Raw genomic sequence first — 25,092 nt, 5'->3', positions numbered from 1 at the left:
CACAGTTTAAACATTTTTAATCCTTTAATTTTCCCTCTTAAAGTTGCCTTAAGCAGAGAGATGAACAGAAAAGAACTCTAAATAAAACTGGGAATTTTGGCTGGATAAATCCTTTGCTATGTTTCTGAAACACTTGCATCCTGGGATCATTCAACATGGTGCCAACGTTTATTATATGCAGAATTGTGTCCAAAGATAAAGATGAAAACAGTCCTTGCCCTCAAGGGGTTTTTAAATTTTACTTTAATTTGCAAATGTGGTTTATTCAGGGACACTGCTGATGGTGGACAGCGAAGAAGAGTACTTCCCTGAGGAGATCAGCAAACTGAGGAGAGACGTCGACAAGGGCCTGTCCCTTGTGGTATTCAGTGACTGGTACAACACATCGGTGATGAGGAAAGTCAAGTTCTATGACGAGAATACGAGGTGTGTGCACTGCAGTGGGGTCCTGGGAAAGCTGGCCTGGCCTGTGGTGCTCACTTAGACTCAGGAGCCGTTTATCATAATCACAGGGAAGCCTGTGGAGCTAGCTGCAAGGGAGGTGGTCAGGGACTCACCTTTAGCAAGTTAAAAGTGCGCTTCCCTTATGTGGTCTTTGACATTGCATGTCAGGTTAAGTTTTGTGAAGTGAGTCTTAGAAAACCGTACTCAGAGATGCTTGATCATCATTTCTAGTTGAGCCTGTGGTAACTCCTCACACTTCCAGATTTGTCTGTTCCTGTTTTCTCTCCAGCAGTTAATGATCCATCAAATTTTACATATGCTTGAGGAATGCTTTTAAGGCATCTCTGTAGTACATTCACTTGTAATTACATACTTTATGTAATATAAATAATCACCTCCTCATTTACTTATTTTCCGATTCTGGACTTTTGCATACTTTATTTTTTTAATGGGTCAAACACATGACTGCTGTATCTTTCTAGTAAGTTTCCATTTTCCTTTCTAGACTAAGTAGACACAGAGAATTAAAAATGTACAATGGAAGTTTTACTTTTATGTATTCATCACTCATTTACATCTGCATTAAAGGTTTATGTGATAGCAGCTGCTTTTGGTTGAATTCTTATTTATTGGTTGATTCTATATGTTTTGAATTTGAAACAGGAGAAAATTATTTCTATCATGAAATGATCAAATGCACACAATGGTATTTTCCGTTCTGTGTGTAATGGTAGGCTGTGCCTTTTTCCCTTTACAGACAGTGGTGGATGCCAGATACTGGAGGAGCTAATATTCCTGCTTTAAATGAGCTTCTGTCTGTCTGGGGCATGGGGTTCAGTGATGGCCTGTATGAAGGGGATTTTACCTTGGCCAACCATGACAGTAAGGCTTTTGTTTTGTTTTAGAATGGGGTGTGTTATTTCATAAAGACTGAGAATTGAAGAAATGTATCTGATATCATTGATCCGATGATTTTCAGATATCAATATGATGCCTAAGTACAGTAGAGTCTACTGAGGGGACCACTGGAAAATGTCAAAGTAAATGTTAGTGGGATGTACTGGTTATGGGTATATCTTTATCAACAGAACAACTGTCTTTTGCCTTCCTTCAATTTTTTGGTATAAAATGACAAGATGTTTGGAGATACTCTTAAATAACTTAGAATACACTAGAGTCACAAATTTCTTTTCATGTTAATTGCTCAAAAAATTATAAATTTTTAATTTTTAATATTTATAAAAATTTTTAGTATTCAGAACTTTAAAAAATGCCTCCAGAGTATTTAACTTTATCTTTTTTTAAAATTTATTTTATTTATTCCCCTTAGCTTGTTGTGGAAAAAATATTGAATTTGGAATCAGAGGACCTGAGTTCAAATTCTGACTTTTCTGCTTTAGACAAGTCACTTCAACTCTAGGTCTTAGTTTTTTCGTCCGTAAATTGAACTAGATTAAGTTAGATGACCTCTAGGTTTCCTTCTGTCTGTGAATCCTAAATTCCATGATTTTGTCAGTACGGGCACATCCTCCACATTCAAAGATCCTAACCCTCCCATCAGTGTCATAAGTTGCTGTGACCAAAAATATTCATCACTTTGTGACCCATAGCCTTTAAATAAACATTCCCTTACTTAACTCAAGCAGTTCTTTTGACAGATCTTTGCCAGGTCTATTTTTACAGCCTTTCTAGCTTGGTGGGCCTCACCAGAGTTTGCTGTGTTCTAACGGCACCTTCAAGAACCTACAATGAGGGAGGCATCACAGTTGGAGAAGCTCATGACTGTCCTAGGCTTTTTTTTTGTTTTTAAATTGAAACTTTAAATACATAATAAGAAAAGAAAAAGAAACATTATCAACTAAATATAAAATAAGGAAAGAAAAAATGTCATGTGCACAGGGGAACATCAGTTTCCATTCTAAGGAAGCCTATATATTAAATACTACGAGTTGTGTTGAGAGCTATCATAGGCTTCCCCAAACAAGGGAGCTACTACTCTGCCCTTGGCCCCCTCTGCTGTGCAGTGTTTGGTTACAGACCCCACTATCAAGAAAAGAACTTCTGCAAAGCGAGGCCTGTTTGGAAGAGGGTGCCTGAGAGAGAGGCCTGGAGAGCAGGCCTTGGGAGAGTCAGACATGGACAAGAGGAGCCTTAGGGGACGTGGTTGATGCCTCACAGAAGAGACAGGCAGCTCTTTTCTTCTTGGCCCCAGAGATGAGAAGTAGGAGCAGTAATAGTGGAGCCTGAAGAGGTGACCATGTAGGCTTGGTGCCCTCATTAGAGCCATCTCTGAGGGGGGTGAATGGGCTGCCCTGGGTGTGAGTCTGTCCTCCCAAGAAGAGGTGCAGGGGAGATGGTAGAAGGCTGTCTCTCTAAGGTGTGGATTAGACAGTTTGGCTTTTGACATCAGGTCAAGTCAGTACTGTGTGCCAGACAGTGGGCTAAGTGCTAGGGAAACAAAGAAAGACAGAAGCAGCTGACAGACTGATGGGGGAAGCACCATATAAGCACCTGTGTGCAGACAAGGCAGATAGAGGTAGTGTCCAAAGGAAGCCATTAGCTTCTTGAGGAAGGTGGAATTTTGCCTCTCATCCCTCTATACTTCTTCACCAGCTTTGATGGATTTAATTATCAGCTGTATGCTATTAATTCTCAAATCTACCTTTGTTTTCCCTACCCTCTGCCAGCCTCTAATCTCATATTTCCATCTGCCTTTCAGTCATCTTGAACTGGATGTCCAATAAGCATCTTAAACATTTTTTATTTTTCCCCCTAAACCTCCCCCATTCTTGACTGTCTTGTTACTCTCAGGGGCAGCACCATCTTCCCAAGGTCCCCAGGCTTTCAACTTAGGTGTCCTCCTCATGTTTTAATATTTCAAAACCCCCCTCTCCCTGCCTTCCCCCATCCATCCCATTGCCAAGGCCTGTTTGGTGATTCCACCACTGCAGTATTTCTCAAACAATGTACTGTTACTGCTCCCACTCTGGTGTAGACCCTCATCCCCTCACCTTCAGGGTATTGCAATAGCTGTTTCTGGGTCAGCCTGCTTCAAGTCTCTTCCCACTCCAGTCCATCCTCCATTCAGCCAACAAAGTGATTTTCCTAAAGCTCAAGTCTGATCATGTCACCCACCTACTCAGTAAACCCCAGTGTCTCCCTGTTACTTCTGGGATTGAATACAAAATCCTCTGACATTCAGAGCGCTTCCTAGCCTAGCTCCCTCCTATCTTTCCGGTCTTCTCATGACTTACTCTCTACCATGTCCTCTCTGAGCCAGTGACAGTGGCCTCCTGATTGTTCATGAACAAGATGCTTTATCTCTTGGTGGTTCTGGATATTTTATCTGCCTGTCCTGTTGTCCCTCCTCATCTCCACCTGCTGGCCTCCTTTAAGTTCCACCTGAAATGCTGTCTTCTACAGAAAGACTTTCCCCAACTCCTCTTCATTCTAGTGCCTTCTCTCTTTTAATTATTTCCTATTTATTCTATATTCTGCATACTGCTTACTTGTACACATTTGTTTATTGTTTCCTCTGTTAGATTGTTAACTCTTTGAGGGCAGGAACTGTCTTTTGCTTCATTTTGTGACCCCAGCACTTAGGAAAGTGCTTAATAAAGGTTTATTGACTGTGACTGACTTGAAGAAAGCCCTGCAGGCAGGGAGTCCATGAGGTGGAGGGAGGGGGAAAGAAGCCAGAGAAAATTCTTGGAGTTGGGACTATCTTCTCCAAGGAATAGCAAAAAGGCCAGAGTCATTGCACTGTATAGTACCTGGAGAGAAATAAGGTATAAGAATACTGGAAAGGGAGGAAAGAGCCAGTTATAAAGAGCTTTATAAGCCAAATGGAATTTTTATATTGGTTCCTGGAGGTAACTGGAGTTGGTTGAAGGTAATGTTAGGGATGGGTGGGAGGGAAAAGAGTGACATGAGCAGATCTATGCTTTTAGAAGATCACTTGAATTGCTGAGTGGAGAAACTTTGGGGCATAGAGAGCCATCAAAAGGCTGTGGCAGGATTCCAGACATGAGGTGATGAGGACTTGTACCAGCTTGGGTGGTAGTGTCAGAGGAGAGAAGGGCTGTACAGGAGAGGTGTTATAAAGGTAGAATTGGCCATGGGGTGGTGAGAGAGAGGTCGGAGTAGACTGTAATGATGCCCACAGTAAGAGTAGGGACATTGGGAAGAGCAGAGGGTCTGGGGAAGGAAGCTTTGGCCAAGTTGAGTTTCATATGTTTGCGAGACATCCAACTGGATGTTTAGTAGGCAGTTAGAGGCAAGCCTGGAGCTCAGGAGAGACATGAAACTAGACACATAGAGCTGAGAGTCCTCTGCATGGAGATGACCACTGATTCTGTGAAAGCCGATGAGACCAAGTGAAATAGTAGAGAGGGAGGAGGAGAGAAGAGGACCCCGGAGAGAGCTTTGGGGGGGTGACCCAGAGGAAGATGTAGCAAAGGAGATTGAGAACACATCCCTTCTAGTTCTTAGCGTTTGTGACGCTGTAAAGTAATTCACATTTCTGATTTATAAGATATGTTAATAAATTGGGGGGAGTTGGCATATAAATTCTGAGAGTTAAATGAGGTCATCTCTATAACTTTACTTTCTTTAAAGATTTGAAAAGATAAGATTTCCTAAAGAGTGGAAAAAAATGCAACATAGAATAATGCACTTTTAAATATGCAAAGGTTTTAGTTTTACTTTTTTTGTGTTTTATATTGGTTATGAAAATGATGACATTGATCACATTGATTTTGGTTTCCTGTCCTTTTTGGTCCTTCTAATTGGATTAATTATTGGTGGTTAAAAAAGAAAAGATCACATATGATGTTCTCGTTCAAAAACCTTTTAACAACTGTTTTCCAGTGTATTACGCATCTGGGTGCAGCATTGCCAAGTTCCCAGAAGATGGCATTGTGATCACGCAGACCTTCAAGGACCAAGGTAGAGAATGTTGTTCGTTGGATTTCTTAGACATTCATTTATTCATTCTTTCATCCATTCACCAAGTATTTTTAAGCTCCTGCAGTGAATGTGAGGGGCAATGTCCTGAGCTATGCGTAGCAGGAGTGTGTGGTCCCTCCCTTCCTTCTGAATGTATGTTGAGAATAATCTGATACATCCAAAGCATTGCTTACCTCAGATGTGAAATCATTGCCAGGCTGGAGAATCAGTACAACGAGAAACTGAGGGAGGAAGCGTGGTTCAGCAGAAAGAGGTTTGGGATGGGGATTTGGACCCGAGTTTGAATCCTGCTTCTGGAGCTTTTACCTGCGTGATAGTAAATAAATGTCATAATTTCTCTGGGCCTCAATTTTCTCACATGTAAAATGAAGGGCTTTGATTAGATGATCTCTCGTGGGGTCTTCTCATGCTCCAAATCTGTGACCTTGTGATGAGGAGTAGTTTATTCAGCTCTTTTGCCAAGCATCAGACTGGGTCTGACAGAATGGGAAAGCATTTATTAAGTGCTTATTGTGTGTCTGTGACTTTGCTTAACATTAGTGATACAAATAAAAACAGGATCATCTCTGCTACTCCAGGGGCTCATGTTCTGATGAAAGGAGACAACAGAAATAGTAGGAGTCAGCTCCCAGCTGATCTTTTCAGGGACAGAGTAGAAGAAAAAGCCCAGGTACCTTAGAGGCAGGACAAATGGTAAGGTCTAGAAGGCCCATTGTCTGACTACCCTGATGCAGGCTCTGATCACCCCACACCTGAACTGTTGTAGTAGCCTGCTAGTGAGTTGGCTTGCCTTAAGTCTTTCCCCACTCCAGTCTGTCCTCTGTTCAACCGTTAAGTGGTGTTCCTAAGTCACAGATCAGTGATCATGTCACCCCTCCACATAGTCCCTCCATTGGTCCTCTGTTGCCTCCAGGATCAGATACAAAATGCTCTGGTTGGCATCCATACTCCTTTATAACCTATGTCCTCCTCCTACCTTTCTCCCCCAATACATATTCTTCAATCCACTGACACTGGTGTCCTGGCTGTTGAATAAGACATTCCATCTCTCAGTTCTGGGCTTTTTCTCTTGCCATCCCACATGGCTGGAATGTTCTCCCTTCTCACCCTGATCACTGACCTGCCTGGCTTTCTTTAAGTCCCAGCTAAAATTCCACCTTGTACAGGAAGCCTTCCCCAGCCTCTCTTAATTCTAGTGCCTTTCCTCTGTTAATTTTCCGTTTGTTCTTTATATAGCTTGCTTTGTTCATAGTTGTTTGTATGTTGTCTTTTATCCCCCGTGATCAGCATGATATTTATTGATGGACTGAATGATCACCAGCCTTTGAGGTGCTAGGTCTTGGAACTGAGCTGAGTCAGAAATGAAATCCTGATGTTGAAATCAGGACAAATAGCACAGTGTACCAGTTAGGTTTTCCTAATTTTGTCATTTTTTTTTTTTTTACTATTATTCCTTTCAAGTATGATAAGCTTCTTCCAGAGTTCATATGTGAACAGTACTAAAGTGGTGCATTTTCATATGCAGGTATTTACTTAAAACAATAGTTTCTACCTCCTTCCGAAAAAGATCAGCAAGTCTTTATTAAGTGCGTGCTGGATTCTAGACACAATTGAGGCCACAAAGACAAAAATGAAATGATCCTGAACTCAGATAGTTTCCATTCTATTGGAGGAGCCAACATCCTCAAACAAGGTTATATACAAAGTAAAATTTTTAGTAGAAAAAGGTATAACTTGCCAAGAGTTTTGAAGGGAAAAAGGGATTTTAAGAAGGGAAGGTGAAATAAGAACACATTCTAGGAATGAAGAACAGAGGTATGGAAATGGGAGATGGTGCATCCCTTGTGATCCAGCATAGTGGATTCATTGGAAGAAGACTGGAAAGGGAGGAAGAGGAGCACTACTGATCGGGAAGACCTTAAATGCCAAAGGATTCCATATTTGGTCCTACTGGTAGTGAAGGTGATGTGGTCAGACCTGGGCTTTAGGAGAATGGCATCGGCAGCACGTGAAAGACTGGAGACCACGGAAAAGACTCTTGCCATGGCTTGTGAGGGGAAAGAGAGAGGCGTGTATGAGAGCCGTGGTGGTGTGGCCATCTAGGGCACGATCTCTTCACTGACTAGCTCCATTTGAGCTGAAAGACTGCTAGTAGAGAGTTTTAAAAATGTAGAAAATGGAGGATGTGTGGGGTGCCAACACAGAGCATTAGTTATCATGAACCCGAGCCCCTTATTAGCTACGTGATTTGGGTGATAAAGTCCCTTCCTTTATGAGCATTAGCTTCCCTGTTAGTAAAATGTGAACACTTGCTCCTTCACTTGCTCAAGTTAGATGGATAGTGCACACTGGGCTAGCGGCTTCAGGCTGGCAGGAGCCACATCCCATATGAGTCGGGCCTGTCCCTCAGCCTGAGGACAGCAGGCTGTTAGGAAGTGAACCGAACCAGAAAGACCTTGGTGTCCTGTGAGGTGCTGGCCAGATTTATGGTGGGTGTTGGCATTTTTAAAATTGGTGTGTAATTTTAAATCATCTAAATTGTTACCAGTAAATAAACCTTTTGGCAACATGCGAAATAACACTGTGTGCCTGAAGGATGGAACTATTTGGGGCTTTTTAACCAGGAGAGGAAGGTGAGTCCTGGGCTTAAGAACCAAATCTTCACCATCAATTTAAGGGAAAATGGAAGTTAGTATGCACTTAAACTTATTTGCAATCAACATTAACTTTCTTACTAAAATTCACTTCTGCATTTCTGCTAGGGTATCAGATTTCTCTGTGACACTCCCAGTATGAATAAACTCACAAGTGAGAAGTAGCAGTTACAAAATAACTCATTTCTTTACAAAAAATACTTGGGTGTGTAACGTCCTCACTTGTTTTTTAGGTCTGCTAAATTACTGCTTTTTTCTTGTTGCCCCAGGTCTGGAGGTTTTAAAGCAGGAGACAGCAGTTGTTGAAAATGTCCCTATTTTGGGACTTTATCAGATACCTTCAGAAGGTGGAGGTCGCATAGTTCTGTACGGAGATTCTAACTGCTTGGATGATAGTCATCGACAAAAAGGTGAGAGTTATTTTTGATCTTTGCAAAGACAATGCCATTTAGTGACTTCAGTGACATTCTTGGACAACCAGATCTTAAGTCCTGGCGTCCAGATTGCAAATAAGTAGGACCTGCACCCCCAGAGAGAAACCCGGATACCTTACAGGCTGCCTCAGACCTTTAAGTCCCCACATTACTTCAGATGGCCCATGAGGAAGAGAGAAGCTATGGTAGCATGGCATGCTGCCCACTGCACATGCCCACTCCCCTTGCCTTGCTGTTCCAGAATGCCCAGAGAGGTTGTTGTTGGGAGTTGGGGGGCCAAACTTGTCTTCCCTGTAGCTCTGTAGGCACATTCTCTTCTGTCCTCACTGTATCCTGGGGAGATACCATGGCCCCTGTGCTCTGCATCCCTAGCATTTTGTGCAGTGGGCAGAGCACTGGGGAGGTAGCTCTCTTGAAGTGTGAGTCAGGAGGTGAGGGTTCAAGTTGTACCTGTAACGCTTACTGACTTTGAGGCAGAGAATTAATTTCTCTGAGTTTCAGTGCCTTCCTCTGTAAAAAGAGCTGGTCACATTTGCCCTGCTGACACTGTACAGAGTTGTGAGGAGATCACTCTCTGCAGTACTATATAAATATTAAAATCCAGGTCTTGACTTGGCCGCTGGAATGGAGAGGTTTACATTGTGCTCACTCTCGCCCCTGTCCAGAAAGAGTTGTATGAGGGCAGAAGCCTTGTAGCAATGTAGAAATTCTGAACATTAAACTAGAAAACATCCAAAGAAGAAAAATCTTCATTTTTGCTTTGTATGATGAAGCATAAATAAAAGCTCTGTCTCTCCCTGGTATGCCAGCAATCTTAACGTGCTTGAATTTCTGACATGATTAGGAATCCCTAGACAGAGACTGGGCCATTTAAAAAATCGGATGTGGGAGTTAAAGTGACACTTGGATTAAAAGATTAATTTCTTACTTCTGTAGAGTTTTTCTTCAGAAGTTGAGATCCCGCGGAAATCTTTTTAAAAAATTTCCAGTGTCAGCTTTGACAAGCTCATTTTGGGCCCTCTTGAATCCTGGGGGCACATGATCTTGAGTGCTCTTTAAGAAGAGAAAGGATGTGTGGTTTATTTCTTTGTGACCTTGAGGTCAAAATGCATCTGGCGTTAACAGTATTTGGGAATGGGTAGGAGTAGTAATTGTGGGCACAGTGACAGCAGAGCTTCTTCACCTTCCTGAGAGGGAAATTACCCTGCTCTGATTAGAATAAGGAAGGGTTTTTAAAGGTCCTCTTCTATCATATAACTTTGGACACTAAATAGGAAGAGACCTCAGAGCTCCTCTCTACCTGAAGAGAGTCAGGAAGTTTTCAACACATTTCCCATTGTATAACTTGTAGTGAGAAATTTAAAAAATCCAATAGAATGGAAAAGGATGGATGTTTAAGCAAAGGCAGGCTAGTAGGAGCTTGGGACAGTCTTCTGAGAGGCTGAGGAGTGTTTCTTCTCATGTAAACTGACTATAGAGTTCTACTTGTCATATTCCCCATTTGCAAATTGATATTTTAGTCACAATAGGCATTTTCTAAATAAAAAAATTAATACCTGAGAAGGGTCTAGAGGTTAAAGCTGCTTTGGATTGGCACTAATCTTCAGATGGTTCTTTACTTCTGTGCATCAGTGGCCCACAAGTGATTCTTCAGTAAAATGAACCTCCAGTGCTTGTGTTTATGTCTGTGTATCTTTGGCTTTGTATGTTCTGGTTTTTCAGTCATTTGTGTTTGAATTGTTTTTGTTTGTCCAGACTTAAATTAATTTCCACCTGTTCTGTGGTTTATTATTTCCAGTCAGAACAGTTTATGTCCAGCTATATTCCTCAGCTTCTCAACCCCCAACCTCATTTTAGTTCTAATATTTTCAATAGCCTTTCTACTTTTTTTTTTTTTGGTCTAATCCCTTTCTTAACAGCTTTTATAATTATCACTGTTAATTAACCTACAGATTGCTTTTGGCTTCTGGATTCTCTCCTTCAGTTTACTTCTTATGGAGTGATACCTCCAAGTCTCAGCCATTCTGAAAATAGGCATCGCCCTCCGAATGGAGTAGGCTCTGCTCTTCCAGAAAGGATGGAAGGTAAGTGAGCTGATGGATTAGATTTAACCTGGGGATTCTGACCTTCTGACCAGGTTATGAAGTTGATCTGGTTCCCTGGATTGCATAGTATTCAACAATCTTAGTTTTTAAATGCTTAAAAATTTGAACAGACTGTTTCAAAGGCAATTCATGAATTTTTTTCTTTTGCAATTTTTATTACTAGGCTAGTTAAACAAATAATTCAGTAAGGAGAAGTCACCTGGACTACACAGCCTCTTAAAAAACAGTGTCCTCTCATGATAGGTATCTCCGCCATAGCCCTAGGCTTCAAATGTTCACTCACATAAGGGGCGTGCTTGCAGCAATGCTAGAGAAAGCGCACTAATAATTGTGGTGGGCTGTGGGCTCATTCTTCTCCCATGGAAAATCAACCTTTTTTCATAAAGAACTGCCCACATCTCTGAAGGTTTCCCAGAAGGCTTCCTGATTGTGACAGGATCTGCTACATCAATGTAGAGATTTGAAACACTGGAGAAAAAATATTTTGCCCTTCCATTTTAATAGCAATAATTTCTGTGTGTGTGTGTGTGTGTGCGTGCGTGTGTGTGTGCGTGTGCATGTACGTGTGCGTGTGTGTTTGTACCACAGGAAACCATCTGCATCGTTATTCAAAGGTTCTTGAGGCCCATTTAGGAGAACCGAAACCCCGAGCTCTTCCTGCCTGCCCTCACTTGTCTTGGGCCAAACCGCAGCCTCTAAATGAAACTGCCCCCAGGTAGGTGTTTCTTCTGTCCTTTCATCCTTCAGTTTTTGGAGTTTGTTCCACGTGTTTAAAACTCTTCTTATTTGTTTGGATAGAATGGGACTTTACTCCATATTCTGCTAGGCACAGACAAAAGCTAAGTAATCCCTGCCCTTAAGGAGCATACATCATGGCATACATGATGCCATGTGTATATGATAAGTAAATAGAAAGTATGTGCCAAATACTACAAAATCATTTCCATAGAGCAGGGAGGATGTAGGGAAGGGCTTCTTGTTTGAAGAGGCACACTTAAGATGAGCAGTGACAGAAATCAAGGATTATAAGAGGTGAGAGGAAGGAGCGAATGCCAGTCCTGGCACAGAGGGGGTGAGCGGATAGTTCTGGTAGATGTGCAAAAGATGGGTCTAGTCAACTGGAATGGGCTGGGGGGAGAGGGAGATTTGGTACTAATGTGAAACAGGAAGGATGGTTGGAGTCAGATTGTGAAGGGCTCTATGTATCAGACCAGAGGAATTTATTTTATTCTACAGGCAATAGGGAGCCACTGAAATCACTTGAGTAGAAGAGGAATGTGGCAAAGTTTAAGAATATCAATTTGGCAGCTGTGGGGAGGATTTTAGATATTCCCATTGAATCGTTCAGTCTTGATTTCTGGCATGGAATGTGGTAAATCGTTGAAGTCAGTCTCCTGATACTGACCCTCTAAAATAGATCTCTTAGCAGGAGAAGGTTCAGAGGGGACACAAGCAGGCAGGGCACTTTTGCTGCTCCCATATCGAATTTAATGCATGGCAGAGAAAGCTCACAAATGGTAAAGAGCAGAAGTTGAAGTTTTCATATAAAATTTCATTTTTTGTATCTCTTAAGGCATTCTTGTTCGTTGGTACTTAAAAGTTCATAATAAAAAAAAGTTTAAAAAAATCACAGAACAAATTTTATCTCTTTGTAGCCTGCATTAAATTTTTTTTGCATAATTAGAGTTTTGTTAAATCTAGTTAACATGTTTTAAAACTCATGATGCAGACTCATGCTGGACACTGCTGGCTTCCATTTTTAAGTCATTTTTCCCATCTGGTACGTTGAAGTTTAAGAAGACACAGAGCACTTTCTTAAACCCTGTGTGAGTGGTGATGTCCATAGTATTTTAGAACCATAGGCTTTTTTAAGGCTGGATGGCATCGGAGACCATCTAGTCTGACCTCATTTATAGATGTGGAAACTGCATGTTAAAAAGCTCAGGGGCTCAGAGTCAGGCATGTAGCTTGGAGGTTGGGGCGGTGGCTTGGGGTCTCCTCTGACCCCAGACACAGTGTTCTTCTCATGGTGAGGCCTCACACTGCTCTTGTCTCTTGCTCACATTTGGATGCTATGTTCTGAATATTTGGCTGAAGAAGGGAGACATGGTAAAGGTGCTGAATATTAACTGAGGTTAGAAGAATGTTATCTTGCAGATTTTAAAGAAAAGCCTAGAAAAACCAATCGAATTTGAAGTGCAGCATATGAATGCTTAGAATACAAAATCAGGTCTTCAGGATACGAGTAGATACAAGTAAGTAGAGCCATGTTAAAGCAGAGCTTGGAAACTCTGGCCTGGCCTGTGCTTTCTGACTCCATGAGGGTATCATTGGGACACACATGGTTCCATTATACTTACTGATCTGTGTATAGACATTCTCTCCTTCTCCCTCTCCCTCTCCCTCTCCCTCTCCATCTCCCTCTCCATCTGTCTCTCTCTCTCTCTCTCTCTGTCTCTGTCTCTCTTCCTCCCTCCCTCCCTCTTCTTTCACCTCTCTCCCCTCTCCTCTTTCTTGTTGTCCTGGGCACACTGTGCCTGGTTCCTAAGATCTTATCCCATTGCCCCTTCCTTTCTCTGTCTCTCCCTCTTCCTCTCTGACTTGCCCCACCCTCACAACCTCTGTCTCTTCTTCCTTCATTCTTAGCCCAGCCTCCTTTGAGGGGACACATGCTACCTTGGGTATGTTGACCATTTCAACCTCATAGCGACTCCTAATGACTTAGAAGATGAACACAGGTAGCTGGGGCTCCACATTACAGACAGGCTGTGCCTGGAGCATTGATATTAGAGACTCCTTCCCTGGGTCCTGGGTGGGGGCATTATGATGCCAGAGCAAGCCAGACTGCTGAGGAGCGACTTAGGAAAGCAGCTGCAGAAGAGAAGGTCCAGGAGAGACCTGGGATGCTCATGAGAAGTACGACGTGTCAGAGTCAGTCCCTGTACCTCATGGTCACACTGCAGACTGAATTAAGCCTATAGGCTGTTGTGCAGGAACTGGTGCTTTCCTGCTGCCGGGGCTCCCTCTCTCTTCTTTCTACAGATTCCCCTGAGGCTGAGCTTGTTCTTTGATGACATCTGCTTGAATGACCAGCTTGGGAACGGGAGCACCCAGGGAGGGGGGTGAGGGGGAAGGCTGTGTGGTTTGATTGGCTCTCCCTTCCTCAGCCCAGGAGGTGCTTTTATCCCACACTTTGCTTTTTAATAGCCTACTCTTGCTGTACTGTGGTGTCCCAAAGAAAAATATTGACCTCAGAGGGTACTTACACTGCCTGCCAGAAGAGCAAAAGTGTTACCGACCCGCCAGACCATTGTTGCCATTCAGTAATCCACACTTGCCTCCTCTGCCTTTTCATTGTGTTTAGTTAGGCTACTTTTGATAGCAAATATTTGTTAAAATTGGAATATCTATCATGTTACCTTCACAACAGCTGTTCTCTTGCCAAAGTTTTCATAACTTGGTGCTTTTCAGTCCCAGTTCGGTATCCTGTCCTGTTGCATTTTCTCATTTTCCTCAACCAAGCTTCCGTCTCCTTACTACCCCCATCTCATTCATTTAAAACCTACAAGAAGGCTCTGTGGTGTGGTGGAGTCGGCTCTGGTCTTGGAGTCTGAGTTCAAGTCCTTGCTTTGCTACTTCCTTCCTGCATGACCTTGGATAAGTCATTTTCCATTTCTAAGACTGTTTTCTCATGTGAAATGAGGGGAATCTAAGGTCTTTTTCAGCTCTGAATCCTATAGTAGTAATACTATGCCTTTCCATGTTACCAGCATAGTAGCATTCAAACCGAATTCAGTGTCTAAGATGATCGAGCTAAAACTGGCCCAGCATTTGAAGTCAGACTGCTCAAATCTAGTGACCCATTTTGGAGAAGTTCCCAGAAAGTCCATGCAGTGATTTGGGGTTTAAGATGGATTTCAGTCACATGGTCACAGGATCATGTATTTAGAGCTGGAAGGGGCCTTGAGGTCTAGCAGGTTCAACCTTCTAGTTGTTCAGAGAAAGACACTGAGCCACTGAGATGATAAGTGACTTGCTCAGGGTCACATAGCTAGTCAGTATCTGAGGTGGGACTCGAATTTGGGTCTCTCTGACTGTTCCATGGGATACTCAGAGAATAATAATTCACTGAACCATTGACTCACCTCAGACTGTCAAGGGCATGCAAAAAGTAAATATGGAGCAAGGATTTGAACTCAGATTACCAATGATTCCTTCTAACTACACTTGAGTTTTGCATTACATTGTAATTAGCGTGGACATCCATTCTCAGGCCATGTGACTCAGCCCAGAAATACCCTGCACTTTTAGAACTCAGTGAGGTAGGAGAACCAGTGAAACCACATTTCTTGTGAGTTGCCAGTCCTTTGTTAACATCAAAAGTAAATACTGCCTACATTTACGTATAGAGTTTTTACACACACTCTTTCTCATCGGAACCTTGCAGGAGCCTTTTGAGGTAGGCAGAGCAGCATCCCCATTTGACGCAGGATTATTAGAGTAGTTGATCAGGGCAGGGCAGCAGATCCAGTGAACATGGAGGTTTAGCATAGCACTTGGCAGAGTCTCCTCATGATTTTCTTGTGGAAAAGGTGAGGATGTGAGCTAGACAACACACAATTAGATGAATTCAGAGCTAGCTGACTGGTCAAACCCAAGAATCATTATGAATGACACAGCATCAGCTTGGAAGGAGATCTCTGGTGGAGAAACTTAAAGACTGTTTGACCTGATGCCATAAGACATTTTATCAGTAACTGAGTGAAGGCAGAGATGGTGTGCTTATCAAATCTGAACATGACACAACATGGAAGGTTAATGGCCAACACGGCACATTGGAAGGCTCGGGATCCAAAAAGGTCTCATTGGGGTAGAATGTTGGGCTGATCCTAACAGAAGTAAATTTAAAAACTTACTGGGTAAATGAAGGAGAAGGGGAAGGTGGCTTTACAGTTGTTCTTAGAGAATGCAGGTTCAGGAGGTAGCTATGTTGGTTCCTATTGGCCAAGAATTCATGCTTCTGTGCTAAGAGAAGCCTCATTTCCATGATTAGAGAGGTGATCATCTCATGAGACTCTGCCCTGGGCACACGGCTCCGGAGCTGCAGAGCCGGGCTTCTGACCACTTGTCCATTCTGTCCCTGCTCTCTAATTGTCCTCAGTGAAACAGTTGTCCTGGCTTTGCATCATTTACAGGAGTTAGATGCTTCATTGTTCTAATATTTCCTCCTTTGGCATTTTGTGCAACTGCACTAACCTCACAGGTTAATGTCAGCCCTACATCTGCCTCCTCTCTCCATTGTGTGTGGTCCATTGTCAGCCAGTCATGTTATTAGGAGAATCTGTGTTAGTAACAGAATTCGCCATGGGTAATTCCTTTGCCAGCAAATAGCAATAATAAATGAATTCCAGAATGTGAGCTAATCAGAATTTCATGCATTCCAGTTTGTATCTGGTTACATGGATTACTCCACACAAATATCCCATAAGCAATCCCAAATTTAATAAAATTGTATCTTTAAAATTCAAATTTATTATAGATAAAATAGTCATCAGAAAAGCCTTGATCAAGCATCAGCTGTGTGCCAGGCCCTGTGCTAAGCAGAACTTAGTTCCCTAAAATGGAAAGGACTTCTCAAGCTTGGTGGTGTTGTGGGAGCTCTCTCCTCTGCTGTGGCCCGGCAGCCCAGGGAGGTCCTCAGCCTTTGCTTCGAAGGATGTACAGGTTTGCCCAGTTTTAGGCTGTCCTTTGCCTTAATTGACTGAGCACTGACATTTTTATTTAGAGCCAGAGTAAAAGTGACAAGTCAACCTGAACTTTGTATCTCAGATGTAAGTCAGTAACGAGCAAACCCCAGGGAACAAAAGGGAATGGCCCATCCCATTTTCTGTCTTTCCCCTTTTGGATTGTAGGATGTACAGCGTTTCTGATTGTCTTCTCTTCTTCCTGCCTCGGTGCCCTGCCCCCTGCCCTGAGCAATGATCCTGCTCTTTCCTCATTTACAAGAGGAGGAGTTTGACTGGGATCATTTCTCCAGTACAAGTTCTAGAGTAACACGAGCTGTTTGTAGATGCTCAGCATGGTCACAGAACTTACTGGGTACACAGCTAGTCAGAGCCCCTCTGCTGCCGAGAGCCCAGCTCCTTGGCCAGTGTCTTGAGTATTAAAACTACTTTGGATGGGGTGCATCCAGCAGTTTTTCAGTCATACATCCAGGCTTTTCTAAGCCCCATGAAAGAGCCCCTGACCTGAAAAAGCTTCCATTCTATGTAAGCTACAAAGTTTATACACAGTTATTTTGGGAAGAGCGCAGTAGGACCAGGGGCGCCAGGATAGGCTGATAGCACTGGGAGAAAGCACTGAGCTTTGAAGAAAGCTAGAAGTTATGAGAGGTGAGGGCGTGTATCTTACTCTCGAGGCATGAGGGAGCCCCAGGAGGGCTGTGGCATGACCAGACCTATCCTCTAGCAGGATCAGTTTGGCAGCTGAGTGGACAATAGATTGGAGGCTGGAGACCAAAGAGGGTCTTGTTAGAAAAGCCCAGATAAGAAGTGATGAATTATGGACTTGGCAGTGGGAGGAGACTGGAGGGAATGGATGCAGTATATCTATCTGGTGAGCCAGCCCTCTTGGGCTCTCCATGGAGTATTAATATTAGCATGGTAAAAAGAAGGCACTAGAAACCTAGAATTCTGTACTGTTGTCCCTTTCTGACACCACCTAGCTGTGGAACCTTAGGCAGGCCCTTTCTCCTTCTTGGAGCATCAGTTTCCTCATGTGTTAAATGAGGAACACTTTTTTTTAGCTGCCTTCCTCATAGTATTGTCGTGAGGAAAGTGCTATGTAAGTGTGGGTGGTTACTGCTAGGATGGTGTATTTATTTACATATAGGGGAGTAGCTGGATCAGGTAAGTTCACAACTATTAGGTATTTGCTAACATTTCCTGGGCCAACGAAGTCCTTATTGTTTTTTAAACTATTTTCCTCAGTAATCTTTGGAAACATCAAAAGTTACTGTCAATTGACCTGGACAAAATGGCTTTGCCCAGCTTTCGAACCAGTCGGCCCCAAGTAAGACCTTTGTCTCCTGGAGAAAGTGGGGCCTGGGACATTCCAGGAGGTAAGTCTTTAAGTGAGTCATTGTTGCCCGGAGCCATATTATAGTATTTGGAACATTTTAGAGCAAGCAATGACAAAAAAGAATGGTTTTCCCTCTTGAGAAACTCTTGATTCAGTTCCGAAGTGGGCTTTCTTTTCATTGTGTAGACCAGCTTTATTTATCAGTGTGCAGATTCTGCTGGTGTCAGCTGGAGTCTCACTCCCTGCCTCATATTTCCTAAGGTAGAGGTTCCAAATCAGGGACTAAAGTGCTGTTTTACAGTAAGCTCTCCCTACCTGGAGCCCTAAGTCATAGGAGAAGTTCTGGAAGGACCTGGGGCTACAGGTCTGGAGTGTAGGTTTGCAACTGTAAGGGGAGGACTCCATTTCCTCCTTGGAACCATCCAAGGGCTCTCACTGGGGCTTCTAAGCAAGGGGCTTCCATCATGACTGGGGCTATGTGTGGAAGCTGCAGAGCAGTGTGGGGCAGACAACCTTTAACTGCTCAGGGAGGCTTAAAAATCTCTGGACAGTCACATTATACTCTTCAGTAGGGTCTGATTTGAGATTGGCCTAAGCCAGCAGCCAGCTCCTCACACCACTCAAGGGTCTTCTCCTACTGTGAAGACATGAGCCTTGAGGAAATCACCGAAAGGACACCTTCTGACCCTTGGGACTCCTCCAAGGGTGAAACTGCAGCCCTGACGAAGCCAGAATTTCTTTGATTCATTCTTTGTTGCTGTCAGAGATGTTCAAGAAGTCATTCAGGCCTTTAAAAAGCACCTTTGCTTAATTAATATATGCTTTTTTTCATCTCTGCTGAACTTGAACCTTTCAGAGAAATTGAAATGTCCCAATGTGTGTATGACCTGTTCTTTTAATCTGCTAATTTAACCTCTTTCCTTTAGGAATAATGCCTGGTCGCTATAATCAGGACGTAGGGCAGACGATCCCAGTGTTTGCCTTCCTTGGTGCTATGGTGGTTCTGGCTTTCTTTGTGGTGCAAATCAACAAAGCTAAAAGCAGGCCCAAGAGAAGGAAACCAAGGGTCAAGCGCCCCCAGCTCATGCAGCAGGTCCATCCACCAAAGACGCCTTCAGTGTGATATCCTGGCAGCTGAGCCCTCTTGCCAAAGAGAGCCCTCTTGAATGGCCTTGGGACCACAGATGGTTGTTGCTGTTGAAGATTTCTCATGCAGGGGTGTCACCCATCTAAATGTGATCTCATTTTTCATTAAATATTGCCCATTCCAAATGGGCCTGGCCCACATGTGGTGGGGGGGGACTCGACTCTCATGAAACATCATCTCGTTGCCCTTGGCCCCTGGCAGAAGGGACTCCTCCAGTTGGCCACGCACCAAAGCTCCGTGGAAGAGCAGCTGGATGCACCACGCCAAAGACTTGAAGACTTTCAGAAGGCTGTTGGGCTGCTTTTAACTTGAGAGGAGAAAGACTTTTGAAACAGACAAAATAAATCCTGACCAAATGGAAATCTTTGTTAAAGGCTATTTCTATATTTATTGTTGGAAAAAGTCACTTTAGGAACTTAACGGTATTTGGAAACAAAACTATTTTTTGGCAATGGAATGCAATTTTTTAATATTACGTCAAGAGGAGAAACAAACTCCATCCGTCTTTATGATGCAAAAGGGACAGACTGAGACTGGAAGGAAACTAGCACAAATCTGTGAGACATAGACCTTCACTTTATTTTTATAAATACCAACTGCCATGAATTTTTGTAATTTTGGGTCTTGATTTCACCATTGTTGGTGAAGGAAATTTTCAATAAATATGCATTATCTATAAGAAGCTGAAAACATTGCCTTACAGCCTCTTTTTTTGCTCCCGTTGTCTATTTTACAGACAACTAGCTGAGCAGGTTCTGAAACAGCCTGCCTAACTCTTGATCCCCAGTGAATCTTCCCCCTCAGCTTTTCACTGAATGAGTAATTAATTTGTTTTTTCCTACCCCAGCTGACCACTCATCTGCCTCTCCATCTGAGGAGAAGACAAGGCAGCGAGAAAGAAGGGACCTCGGCTAATGGCCACGTGGAATTCTAGATGGGGATGGGGTGGGTCACATGGACCAGAAAGCTTGCAAAGTTGGTGGGAGGAATAGAGCAGCTGGGGCCCCAAACAGGGACAGTCAGGTGGCTTGTCACATAGCATCTACTCCCTCTCAGCTGCTGCTGGCACTTCAAGAGTCTGAGACCTGACTTCTCCGTGTCTCTGGGGAGCTCTTTTTCTTTCCCTTCCCCATTTAGAGCTGCAGGCAACGTCAGAAGGACCCTGGATACCTCAGTCTGTCTGTGCTTGTGCACACTATGTTAAGATGGAGGAGTGTTAAGCAGGCTGTTAGGGCAGGCTTCATTGTCCCCATGGGCCACCAGTGTCCCACCCTGTGTTTGAAGAATTTCCTGCATCTAACTAGTGGTATATCAATTGACCTTGGATAATTCATTTCCCTTCTCTCTACCCCAGTTTCTCTGACCCTGTGACTTTCTGTTAAACTGACTGCAAGGACACATTCCTTCATAATTTTTGAAACAGTTCTCCTAGGACTCTTCACAAGTACTTTGTATTTCATCACGTTGTGGGTGAATGGGAAGATGATAGTTCTTGTTGGCCAGTTTGCTTTAGAATGGCCAGACATGTTCTGTCTTGACAGCCCAGATAGGAGTGATGGCTTGAGATCAGCGCCCCTGAATGAGGAGAAGGCAGATGTAGGCAGGGCTTGGGTAGCCACTGACTCAGGGAGGTCAGGTACTCTGGGACCTTCTGGGTAATGATGAGATCAAGTAGTAGGAAGAAGACAGGTTAAGGTGGCAAAGCTTTGGCAAGCCAGTGTGCGCAACTCCAAGGTTTAACCTTCACAACAGACCAAAGTTAGAGCAAGTATTGAATGTGTTCCCATTTTACAGATGAAGAAACAGGCTCATAGAGGTCCCAGATAAAACTGTTGATTAATGTCAGACCTAGAATTTGATCCTTGACTTGAGAACCTACTGCCAACCTAGGGAAAGCCAACCTGCCCAGGCTGGCTTTAAAAAAGTTCTCCCTCTTCTGTATGACCTGACACTCATTATCAGTGTGCCAAGATGGACTGGGGAGTCTGGGAGAGGCAAAGAAAGTCAAGGTTAATTTGGGTCAAAGATAGAGATTTGTAACTTCACCCAAGATGCTGTCTCTAAGATTTAGGCAAGAACCCTGATTATAGAGACCCACACAATGTTTCATTGTGGTCAGCAGAAATGGAGACTTTTGTTCAGTCTTTCGTGACACATCCTCCCCATTTCCTCTTATGTTCTGCACTCATCATATAAAACACATGTTTGATCTTCCTTTACACACATGACTATCCATCGTGTGTCTGTGTGGGGTGGGAAGCAGATGAGTGGTTCAATAGAAACCTAATTACCGTAATAAACACTCTAATAGTAACAGACATTGATGTGATGAAAAGGACCCTGTAGTGGGAGTCAGGAGACATAGGTTTTAGTCCCAACCCTATCATTAATTAGGTATATGTCTCTGGGCAAGTCCCATCCCATCTCTGAGCCTTAATCTCCTTTTCTATAAAATCAGAATGTTGGGCCAAATCTCAGTCAACAAGCAGTTCGCCCCTCCCCCTTTATCTCATATCTAAGGTCCCTTCCACATTATTCAACATCCAGATACTAACAGGAAGATGCAAATCGTCAGATGATTCATCTATCGGAAGGTAAACCTACTTTTCTTTTCATACTCAGATGATTCAATAGGAAACAGTTCCGGAGAAACATTTAAATGTCTTGGTTTGCAAATGTTTAAATTGTAATAGATGATTACCTTCCAGGGACCTTGGTCTTACTTGTAGGTGATCTTGGTGCATCATAGACACATCTCACAATGAAATGTAAAATTTTTCTCCGATACAGCTATTATACGTGTCTCAGCTCAACCTTGATCCATTGGTTTTCTGAGAACCCTGTGGGAACCCAGGATATTAGATGCCTGCTGTTAAACTGAGTTGTTAAACTGACTTGGAGTTTGGACTTTGTCTTGGGGCAGATCATTTCTATTTCTCCAAGCCTATTTCTCCATTTGTCAAATAGGTTACTCCCTCCCTACCATTCAGGGCTATTGCAATGACTGTGAATCCTAGATTTAGAGCTAGAAAAGATCTTAAAAATCATTTAATCTCATGTCATCCTTTGACCAATGAGGACATGGAAGAAGAATGGGTTTAAGGGACTTGACCAAAGTCATGCAAGTAGTAAGTAGTAGAGTGAGGATTTCATAGATGTCTTGACCAAAGCTCAAGACTTTGTAGGCTTTGCCGCAGGGTACTGATCTCCCCGTTAATGGCAAAAGTAAACAATGGGGACCTGATCCAGATCTTTCCAGATGATAAAAGTTTCATAATAAAAGAAAGAAATTAAAAGGCAGCATAAATTCTAAAATAAGTAAAGTCCTGTACAAATGGGAGACATTAATATTTTCTATTCCATGGCCTTGTTATGACTGGGTTCTAATTACATGTGGATCTGTTTGTTGAAAGCTACCTGCAGTGGAGGAGACTCTATATACCTGGGATAGATGGGAGGAAAGCTGCACCTGAAATAGCATCTTAATAACCTTTTGAGATCCTTTCTTCCCTTCATTTGAAAATAGCAATTGCTAACATTTTTTTTGCTCTCTGGACTCATAAACTTAATACCACTGGCGTTTCCAGGGGAGAGCCTGATACTTTGGAGAAAGGAGAAGAAACCATGCATTCCACTCTCACCTGCCAGCCTCTAGCTTCTGCTCTTTATGGACAAGGTTGCTTTGTAAGAGCTATTAAGTTTTTAAGACATCTACCTAAATGGGTACAACTTCCTACAGACTCTTAGACTTACACAATAAATAAAGGGTAATAATGCCTTTTTTTGCCTAAAATTTCACGTGCTTCCTACAGAACTTGGTTCCAGAATTTTGGGTTCCAGGAAGTTTGTTGGAAGCAGGAAAAAATTGCCTTTACAAACCAGAGAATTCTTGTTAACCAGTTATTAGAAGCCTGAGGACAGTGATTCCTTCCATTGTCCCACTTTGCTAACCTTTCCTTTATGACATACACATGTGATGTCTCTTGTGTTTTCTCATACCGTGGGCTAAGGTTAGGAGAAAGAAAAAAAGGATTATCCAAAGAACGAGAACAGAGGCTAGTAAAAGATGACAGAATCACAAAATGAAAGAGTAGACTGTTGGGAATACCTTTGATAGCTCAACCACGTGGGATTTATTCTGATCCCCTGAAAACTGAGGTCTGCAGATTGCTATAGACGTTCAGCTGTGTGTTTATGGTACCCTCAAAGGGTTGTCTAGGAGGGGACATCCCCAGAACCTTCAAAGTTAGGACACATTTTCCAATGAGATATTTCACACTATCTTCCATTTTTTCATTCTTTTGGTTTTGTTTTGTGATTTCTTGGTTTCTCATAAAGTCATTAGCCTCCATCTGTTCCATTCTAATTTTGAAAGAACTATTTTCTTCAGTGAGCTTTTGAATCTCCTTTTCCATTTGGCTAATTCTGCTTTTGAAAGCATTCTTCTCCTCATTGGCTTCTTGAACCTCCTTTGCCAATTGAGTTAGCCTATTTTTCAGGGTGTTATTTTCTTCAGCATTTTTTTGGGTCTCCTTTAGCAGGGTGCTGATCTGCTGTTCATACTTTGCTTGCATGTCTTTGATTGCTCTTTCCAGTTTTTCCTCCAGTCCTCTAACATAATTTTCAAAATTTTCTGAGCCCTTTTTTGAGCTTTTCCATGGTCTGAGCCCATTGAATGGGCTGGGATGCAGAAGCCCTGACTTCCGTGTCTTTCCCTGATGGTGAGCACCGCTCTTCTTCATCAGAAAGGAGGGGAGGAGAAACCTGTTCACCAAGAAAGTAATCCTCTATAGTCTTGGTTTTTTTCCCTTTTCTGGGCATTTTCCCAGACAGTGTCTTGACCTCTGAATATTCTCCTCACACCCACCTCGCCTCTGGATCCTCCCAGCCAGTGCTTGGGGTCTGAGACTCAAATGCTGCTTCCCAGCCTCAGGGCTTTGGGCGGGGGCAGGGCTGCTATTCAGTGTGAGATCAAGTTCAGCTGCCCGGGTGGGGGCAGGGCCGCCTCATGGGCTCAGTTCCCTCAGGGGGTTTATGCAGAGACCTTCAACAATGGATCCAGGCTCCTGCCTGCTTGGGGAGCCCCTGTCTGCTCCCACCTCCATTGGTACCTCCTGAGGGGGCCTGAGTCATGGGGACTCCCCACTCCCCTCTCGACCTGCCGAACAGAGCGTCTCACCGACCCTTGTCACCTGTGGGTGGAGGGACCCGCGTGGCTGCTGGAGATTCTGTCCCTGAAGCCTGCTCGGATCTGCTCCTCTTGGCGCTGGGCAGTCAACGCAGGGCTGGGCTCAGCTCCGCTTCCGCAGCGCGAAGAACCTTTTGCGAGAGGTTTTCAGGCTCTCTGGAACAGAAATCACGTCTGCTCTGCTTGGCTTCTCCTGCTCCCGAATTTATTGGCAGCTCTTTTCTACAGATATTTCATGGGCTGTGGGTTCGGAGCTAGCGTATTTGTGTGTTTCCACTCCGCCATCTTGGCTCTGCGCCCATGGGACACATTTTCAAAACCTAATACCACATGTCTAAGAATCCCATGGGAGGTGCCAGGAATAACCTTTCAGGGAGAAATAAGTTATAAATTAAACAGAGATAAGTTGTTTTCTTGTGCATAAGGGTTGCTCCAAACTACCAGAAGAGCTAATGAACATTTCAAAAGGCTTACTCTAAGATTAGATGATTTGGATGCCCAAGTGAAGACTGTCAGGTATTTCGGTGGATAGAGCATTGGATTTGGTTTTGGAAAAGACCCCAGTTCAAATCTTACCTGATAATAATAAGCTTGTGACCTTGTGGTAAGTCACTTCAGCCTGCCTCAGTTTCTTCATATGTAAAAGTGAGAACAAAAAGAACACTTCCCTGGGTTGTTGTGAGGATAACTTTTTTTAAATAGTACTTTTATTTTTTCCCAGTTACATGTCAAGACAATTTTTAGCATTATTTTTTACAGGCTCTTGACTTCCAAATTTTTCTCCCTCCTCCTTCCCCTCTCCCAAAAGTGGTAGGTAATTTGATATAGGTTATACATGTGCTATCATGTAAAATATTTCCATATTAGTCACAGTTGTGAAGAAAGAAACATAAAAAAAAAAAAAAGAGTAAGTGAAAAAAAATATGCTTTGATCTGCATTGAGTCTATCAGTTCATTATCCAGATATGGATGTCATTTTCCTTTGTGAGTCCTCTATACATGCCTTGGATCATTGTGTTGCTAAGAAGAGGGGAGTCATGCACAGTTGATCATCACACAATGTTGCTGATAC

At 43.0% G+C, this 25,092-nt stretch overlaps 1 protein-coding gene across 2 annotated transcripts in view; it reads left to right on the top strand.

The window, feature by feature from the left end:
• MBTPS1 (membrane bound transcription factor peptidase, site 1) overlaps window positions 1-19,522 on the top strand; it is a 61,877-nt gene extending 42,355 nt beyond the window's left edge. For both annotated transcript variants that reach the window (XM_072636177.1, XM_072636178.1), the window contains exons 16-23: window positions 270-426; window positions 1,202-1,326; window positions 5,314-5,391; window positions 8,336-8,476; window positions 10,453-10,584; window positions 11,194-11,320; window positions 17,595-17,725; window positions 18,612-19,522. In XM_072636177.1, coding sequence (XP_072492278.1) covers window positions 270-426; window positions 1,202-1,326; window positions 5,314-5,391; window positions 8,336-8,476; window positions 10,453-10,584; window positions 11,194-11,320; window positions 17,595-17,725; window positions 18,612-18,808 — 1,088 coding nt within the window. In that variant the 3' untranslated portion in view covers window positions 18,809-19,522. The remainder of the gene's footprint in view (window positions 1-269; window positions 427-1,201; window positions 1,327-5,313; window positions 5,392-8,335; window positions 8,477-10,452; window positions 10,585-11,193; window positions 11,321-17,594; window positions 17,726-18,611) is intronic.
• Window positions 19,523-25,092: the final 5,570 nt, after the last annotated feature.

This window comes from Notamacropus eugenii, chromosome 1 (genome assembly GCF_028372415.1).
Source record: "Notamacropus eugenii isolate mMacEug1 chromosome 1, mMacEug1.pri_v2, whole genome shotgun sequence".
In the NCBI taxonomy this organism is placed as follows: Eukaryota; Metazoa; Chordata; class Mammalia; order Diprotodontia; family Macropodidae; genus Notamacropus; species Notamacropus eugenii.
This window is presented reverse-complemented; position numbering and strand designations above follow the sequence as displayed.